The sequence below is a fragment of the Tachysurus vachellii genome, chromosome 9 (genome assembly GCF_030014155.1).
Source record: "Tachysurus vachellii isolate PV-2020 chromosome 9, HZAU_Pvac_v1, whole genome shotgun sequence".
Lineage (NCBI taxonomy): Eukaryota > Metazoa > Chordata > Actinopteri > Siluriformes > Bagridae > Tachysurus > Tachysurus vachellii.
In genome coordinates this window covers 11,585,248-11,593,125 of record NC_083468.1, presented here as the reverse complement: position 1 = coordinate 11,593,125, position 7,878 = coordinate 11,585,248, and the positions used below count along the sequence as shown (strand labels likewise).

Below are 7,878 nucleotides of genomic sequence, written 5' to 3'. Positions count from 1 at the left end.
CTAATAGCTAGAACATTATTCTTAGGAGTCAGATAATTAATAAAATCTGTTGGGGCTAGCTATTTAGATTACAGTGGATATAAATGTCTAAAAATCCTGCAAATTTAAATTTATGAATAGAAACAGACTGTTATTGAAGAAAATGTGGTCATTTCTGGAAGCACTATACCTATATTCTCAACTGCGTATTGTGGTATCATTGTGTAAAAATATACCAAACCCTGCAGTGAGAAAGCACTGTTTACTGTATTTTGTTTACAGGTAAACATTAAACATGCTCAGTACAGCCTTGCTAATTGGTAGGTGCCAAAAACCAAGTCACATTTAAGAGGGTGATCAAGAGAGATGATATCGCCATTATAAATTTACACATTTTACCTTTTGTTTTTAATATTTCTTCATTTGTAGATCTTTAAAAATAAGGCCGAGAGAGGGAGCAAAAAGGACAGAAGGGGAAAAAGCTATTTGTTTCTACCACAGAAGAACTGCTATAGCAGGTGAGTTCCATAAATAATTCCTACAGCTCTGAATGAAATGCAATTTTGTACTGCTTTACTGTCTTTTAATTCCATGAAAACTATTTATTAAACCATGATAAATAAACACCTTCATTTTAATTCTCCATTGTTAATGCACTCCAGTTTTTGTGCAAGTCACAACAAATACAGTGATTTAAATACTGTCTTGACCTGATTGGGTGATGTTTTAAAGTAATAAAAAGGTTTCTCTCTGTTCTATTAACAGCATTAATTAGCTGTATTCTGGTAAACAACCAAAAAAGTTGAATAAATCATACTTTCACGAGTGTATTTCTTGCCCAAATTCTGTAATACATTTGAACTGTCACAAAAGAGAAAAGTGCCTTATATAAACATATGACAACAGAAAAAATTGTTTAAATGCACTAATAAAAATGTGGAACATTCAAATATTGCATTATGGAAATAGTATATGTTTTTTATAATTAAAAAACAATTTTATAATTATTTAACATATAATTAAATTATATGAAAAATTTTATAATTAGTATATGGATAGTACAAAGAATCCTATATTCACAGCATTTATGCTGACCCAAAAATTAGTCAGACCTTTTAGAGCTTTATTCCCAGCTAGTCAATTTGTCTACAGGCTGCAACATGCTGTTGGGCTTCTATTAAAAAAATTGTATCCTCGCAGAATTTAGATGAAATACAAGACTTGAATTTGACACACAATGTATAGGTAAAATAACAGAATGCCCCCCCCCCCCTTTTTCTCACAGTAACAGTGGTATTTTCATGTAACATTATGTTTTTCTCAGTATATCAGAATATTTTCATGTAATGATGTCACATTATCACATAACACATTTGATTTTTTAATTTAATTCAAACCCAGCCCAGAACTCCCAAACAGGTGAACTCAATACATATAGGTTGGTTGTAGACAGTACACTGGTGTGTCTCAGTGAAGTTAAATTTATACATGGAATTTTTGTGGTTAAGATGCACTCAAAAGACATATTTAAGTTCTGGAAAACCTAAAGTCTTCAGAGCTTCATACAGCAGAACATGTCTGTATTTATAGGGTTTTTGTGAGCATTTACTTTACCTCAAAATAAATTTCAGAATAGAATCTTGTAATATACATGTTGTAAAATAGAGATGCACAAAAAAATTACGGAAATTGGAATAATAAATGTCCAGTGTTATACCAATTTGATATGAACTCTTCATACAGATGCTGCTGTATTAATGCTACTCTAAATATGGTGATTACCAGTGGTGTGGAATATATTCATATTGAATAATTTTACTTGCAGATGTTAATTTTTTTTTTAGGGTTTAAATGTTTGATTTTTAAAAATGGATTCTAAAAAAGACAAATGTTGCTATTGATATAAGGAAAAACAAATCAGTAAAAAATACTAAAAGCATTATTAAAATTTTCTATATTCTTTTACCCAGATTGAGCTTTCTGTACTTGTGAAATGACACGCTCCTTGCAACAGTTGCTTCAAGACTACATAGCAAAGCAGCGCATTCACAAAAACCGTCTGGTAACCAAGGATGGACACTGCAACATTGAATATGGCAACATGAGGTACAGCAGTCGCTTTGCATATGTGCAGGATTTCTGGACAACCTTTGTGGCGATACGGTGGCGTTTCATCATTTTATTATTTGTGGCCTCCTTCACTCTTAGCTGGTTCATTTTTGGACTCATTTGGTACTGGATTGCTCATGATAATGGTGATCTTTGGTGGCAAAATCCACCTTCAGATCACAAACCATGTATATATAATGTTTTTGGTTTAACAACTGCCTTCCTTTACTCACTTGAAACACAGATGACTATTGGTTATGGAATGCGAGTGCTCAGTCCATACTGCCCTGGTGCTGTTGCCCTAATAATTATCCAGTCCATCATTGGGTTATTTATAAACTGCTTCTGGTGTGGACTGGTTATGGCCAAAATTACTTTACCCAAGAAAAGAGCCAAGACCATTACTTTTAGCAAAATGGCAGTTATTTGCCCCAAAAATGATGCCCTCTGTTTGCAAATAAGAGTGGCCAACTTGCGCAGGACATTAATGATTGGAAGCCAGCTATATGGCAAGATGCTTAGGACAACAGTCACTCCAGAAGGTGAGACCATCATTCTGGACCAGGTCAATATAGATTTTATGGTTGATGCTGGAAAGGACAACCTCTTCTTCATTTGCCCTTTGACTTTGTATCATGTAATTGATAAGACAAGTCCATTTTTTAAATTTGATCTGGACACACTTCTCCAACAAGAGTTTGAGCTTGTGGTATTTTTGGATGGCATAGATGAATCCACCAGCTCCTCCTGCCAAGTCAGAACTTCTTACATCCCACAGGAGATTAAGTGGGGTTACAATTTCCTCCCCATCATTTCCCGCAGTAAAGAAGGGAAATATCATGTGGACTTCTCCAATTTTGACAAAGTGGAGCCAATTTCAACTGCACACTGTGCTCGCTGCTTCTACAATGGGCAAAGCCAGCATCACAGCCCTAAAAATGGCATTGACAATACAGGGTTTGACATGATTGAAGTTGATGATCGAATCAGTAGTACTAATATGTAAGAAAGCACCAGATAGATAGATAGATAGATAGATAGATAGATAGATAGATAGATAGATAGATAGATAGATAGATAGATATAGATAGGTACATTTTGTATTTGTATAATAGATTCATTATGCTTTACACCATAAATTATATCAATCAATGGAAAATAGAACGCTAAGGCACATTTCAGGTAGTGTTAAGATTTAAGCTGTAAAAAGATTGCCTAAATATATGCCATAGGTTTCCTTTTTAAGTACAATATCTCAGACTTAAGAAATTGTTTGCATCATGATCCATTCTGACTATTTGCAGCATATAATAAATAAAAAGCTGTGCATTAGGAAACAAAAACATTTGGTTAACTTTCACTGGTATTACTCAAAGGGATGTGTCTAAAACACAGTGCTTTTCTCAATGTGCCCTAATTTTATTTCCAGATACCAAATGACCTGGCAACTAGTTAGCTAGTTAACCTAAATAGCTAAAAAAAAAATGATTTTTAAATAATCTAATCAAGCTCAATCTTAGTAGTGCTAAGACATACACCTCTCGGTTTCTGTCTGTGTGGAGCTTCAAAGTTTCTCCTCGTGTTTGTATGTGTTCCTTTAGGTTTATACCAGGTGTAGCTTTGTTCCCAGAGTTTCAAGGATAGGTTCAGGCTCCACTGTGATATTATACTTCATGTTTGCTCTTTTGATTGTATATATTGTGTTTCTGTATTGAATGTTATTAGTAAATTTGGGACATTGTTTAAAAGATGTATTCATAGTAATGGGGACTTTGTCATTCTATCAAATAATTTTATTTTATTATGCAATATTTATAAAATTTAATTTGTAAAAAGACATTTTTATTTGTTGTAATGTAATTTAAATGTATATGTGTATATGTCTTGTAAAAGAATAATTGCTATATCTAAAATATCCTTATATTCTTAAAAATAATTCAATAAATCCAATTACTTCAAATATACTGGCAATAAATAAATGTATTGTCATGTTCATATTTCTTTAAAATGTAAAAAAAAATTAATTTAGTTAATAATAAGGAATAAGTGTAAAGTATATTTTATTCACATACATTAATAATGCATAAAGTGGGTCAATATGACCTGCATGGACCTGAAGGGTATTCATCAATGACAACCTGTTTAAAGGCACCTTAATTTTCAACTTAAAGAAATTATTTAAAAATTATCAAACATGTTTCATGTTTCAATCATGCCTATTTGCTCAGTACCCATTGTTAGAAATTTGTAAACAATCAGAAATTAGGAGACTGGTGTTAAACTTCAAAATCATGTTCAGGCTGATTTATTGTGCACTTGAAGAATCTTAAGAAAAGCCCTTCATCAACAGAAGCATAACCTGAGAAAGGTTTCCCCATTTCACTCTCAAAATGGAAATGCCAGTTTAGGTATAGAAGGAAAGGGAGATAATAGAGAAGTAGGCCTAGCCAGACAGTATTTCACCTCTCACCTTTGTAAGTTCTTTCAATAATCTGACATCTGAGATCCATTATTCTGAGACCATGCCAAAACACACAGAAATGAGAAACAAGGTTTTCACCAAATTTCACCAAAAATACGTAACATAGAGGAAAACTTCAGAAAATGGTCATGAAGTCAGAAGGAGATAATAAAACTAGCAAATATAGGAAAATATTTTCTTTGCAATATACACTGATCACTCACCATAATACAGTGTTGTATTACATAATACAAATACATAATTTGGCAGTTGTGCAAAAAATCTCACATCTCACAAAAAATGTTCACATTAAACATCAGAATGGGAAATGTGAATTCAGAGATTTTAACCATGAAATGTTTGTTGATTCCAAGCAGACAGGTGAAATATTCTGGGCAATATTATAATAATTTTTTATAGTCATTAATCTTCTCATTCTAATTAACAAATTATTTAGATTATTAAAAAAACATATTAAATACCACAAATACTGATTCAAAGCAGAATTTCAAATTAACTGCTACAACCGAACACTTAACTACGATAAAATAAAAAAGGGTCTCTAATTGCAATACAGCAATCTGAACATTTATACATTATTTATAAGTTCAGATATAGTTTCTTATGTTAAAATGTAAATTGTGTATGGAAATTTTACACTACTGCCTAACATTGCATAATGCACATACTTCATGACATTAGCTGCTTTGAAGTGACACAAGGTTTGTCTCAAATACTAATCTTTCAAGACTTGTTTTGGGATTGTTGATGGTAGTATCTTAGTATCTTTAGCGCGAGGCACTAAAACAGCTTTCTCTGATTAAACTTGTCTTGGTTGTATATGCTGGCAAGCAGATAAACCTGTGAATGTCTTCCCTCACAAAACATGAACAGGGGCTTACATTAAGAAAATGAAAAGAAAAAGGAAAAAGTGTGTTGTTAAGCAAGGCTACTTCTCTATACAGGAATTCTCTATATAAGAACACAGTTTATTGTTATTTACAAATCACAAGGCGCTTAGTTATGGTTAATAACAGGTTGATGGGGAAAAACTGACTTGAGGCTAATGCTACCAAATGTCTGGTCAGGCCAGATTCTCTTCCCTTAATGAACGTACACCCCTAAATATTAAATAAAATAAATATTAATTAAGGTTTTTGTTGCAAAAATTATGAAAATATTAATTTGCTACATTAAAAACAACAGAAAAATAATATTATATTCCCTGAAGTATATTACTGTCTGAGCCAGTCAAATGTTTGGGGCAGGTGAAGAATGTCAGAATGCTTTTTAAAAAATGCGAAGCTAATTTTTATCAATTTACAAAAGGTTGAGTGAGGATATAGCTAAATCAAATGTGCTAACGATCATCAGTATCTTGTGTAGGTTTTACAGTCATTAACTGAAATAGCTGTGTAGGAGGTTTAAAACTTGGTGATGAAGAGCCAAACTCTGCTACTAAGTTGAGGGTGAGGTTGTGGAAGAGCAGTAACAAGACAAAAGATAGGACCTTTGCCATGGTCTCTTCCAGGCAAAGATATTAAAGTAGACTGGGGTTTCCAAATGTGCTGTTCAAGCTATTTTGAAGAGCTCAATGTTGAGAACTGTAGACACAGTGGTTGGCCAAGGAAACCTAATATTAATACTAGTGGTTGGCCACAGGTGTATAAAATCAAGCACCTAGGCATGAAGACTGCTTCTACAAACATTTGTGAGAGAATTGTTCATTTTCAGGAGCGCAGTAATTTCAAGTGTGGTACTGTGTTGCCACCTGTGCAATAAGTCCATTCTTAAAATTTCCTCGCTCCTAAATAGTCTACAGTACAGTCAGATGTTAGTGGTATTATAATTCAATTCAATTCAATTTATTTGTATAGCACGTTTAACAATTTCCCATTGTCTCAAAGCAGCTTTACAGAAGTAAAACAGAATAGAGAGAAAATGAAATAAATATATAATAATAAGGAGAAGAAAAAATAAGAATAAAAATAAATAAGTGAATACTATATATCTATCCCTATCCCTAATGAGCAAGCAGGAGGTGACGGCAGCAAGGAAAAACTCCCTGAGATGATAATAGGAAGAAACCTTTAGAGGAACCAGACTCAGAAGGGAACCCATCCTTATTTGGGTAACACTGTACAGTAAATACTGTAGTGTACGTGTAAATAATTTAATTTCTATAACAGTTTATAATAGTGCAACCGAGAGCTTCTGAGGAACTAATGGGTCATCGTAAACTTTCAGTGCAGACCTGATTGCTGATAAAGACCAGACCATACAGCTGACTGACACAACATTGGTTCAAAAGAAGGCATGACAGTCTCCGGGTGGCTTCATTCACAACAATCCCATGAGACACTGGCTGGCTATGCAGATCAATCCCTGGCAAGGTGACAACCGGGTGATGAGACTCTAGTCTCTCCGTAAGAAGAGGCGATCGGGCTAGGAACTCGGAACACTGGGAGCTCCGGTGTAGCATATATACTGTAGCTTGACAGAGAGAGAAAAATTGTTAGGTATGACTGTGTTTAGGTTATGGACAATGTAAATTATGTGCATAGTGCAGACAGGGACTCCGGCAAGACTACTGTAACTATCACAGCATAACTAAAAGGCTAGAGCCAGAAGGCGTGACAGACATGAGGGCTTCCTGGGATGTAAAGCGTCCCACCACTCCACAGTCTGCAAACCTGAGCGACTTGCGAGGGTGGTAAGCCGGCAGCATCCAAACATCCCAGTTCTACAAACACTCTATGCAGATGAACCCTCCAGATCTACTCCTTTACCTAAGAAAAGCTATTCATAAAAAGCTAGACTAAACAAATGCGTTTTTAGCCTGGACTTAAATACTAAAACTGACTCCTGAACACTAATTGGAAGTCTGTTCCATAACTGTGGGGCTCTGTGAGAAACAGCTCTGCCCCCTGCTGTAGCCTTTTGTACTTGAGGTACTACAGAACTGGAAGGAATTATTACAAACTGGAAGTTACAACAAACATATAACAAACTGGACGCAAATTGGGAACAGCAGCAATTTAGCCAGTAAGTGGTAGGACACATAAAATCACAGCACGGGGTCAGCGCATGCTCAGAAGTAACCAACTGTTTGCAGAGTCAATAGCTATAGACTTGCAAACTTTATGAGCCTTCAGATTAGCTCAAGAACAGTGTGTAGAGAGCATCCAAGCCTTACTGTACATCACCAAGTGCAATACAAAGCGTTGGATGCAGTAGTATAAAGCACACCACCTCTGGACTCAAGAGCAATCGAGACATGTTCTCTGGAGTGACATATCAAGCTTCTCTGTCTGGCAATAGCATGTAAG

The 7,878-nt window shown here is 34.7% G+C and overlaps 1 protein-coding gene across 1 annotated transcript; it reads left to right on the top strand.

Annotated features, from left to right (window-relative positions):
- The first annotated feature begins 303 nt into the window (after positions 1–303).
- Positions 304–3,898, top strand: LOC132851613 (ATP-sensitive inward rectifier potassium channel 1-like). Its single transcript, XM_060878584.1, has 2 exons — positions 304–497; positions 1,950–3,898. The coding sequence occupies exon 2, from the start codon at positions 1,973–1,975 to the stop codon at positions 3,092–3,094; it is 1,122 nt and encodes a 373-aa protein (XP_060734567.1). The 5' UTR covers positions 304–497; positions 1,950–1,972; the 3' UTR covers positions 3,095–3,898.
- Positions 3,899–7,878: the final 3,980 nt, after the last annotated feature.

Excerpts from the sequence above, each read along its gene's own strand:
- LOC132851613 (XM_060878584.1), top strand. The coding sequence starts at position 1,973 with ATGACACGCTCCTTGCAACAGTTGCTTCAAGACTACATAGCAAAGCAG.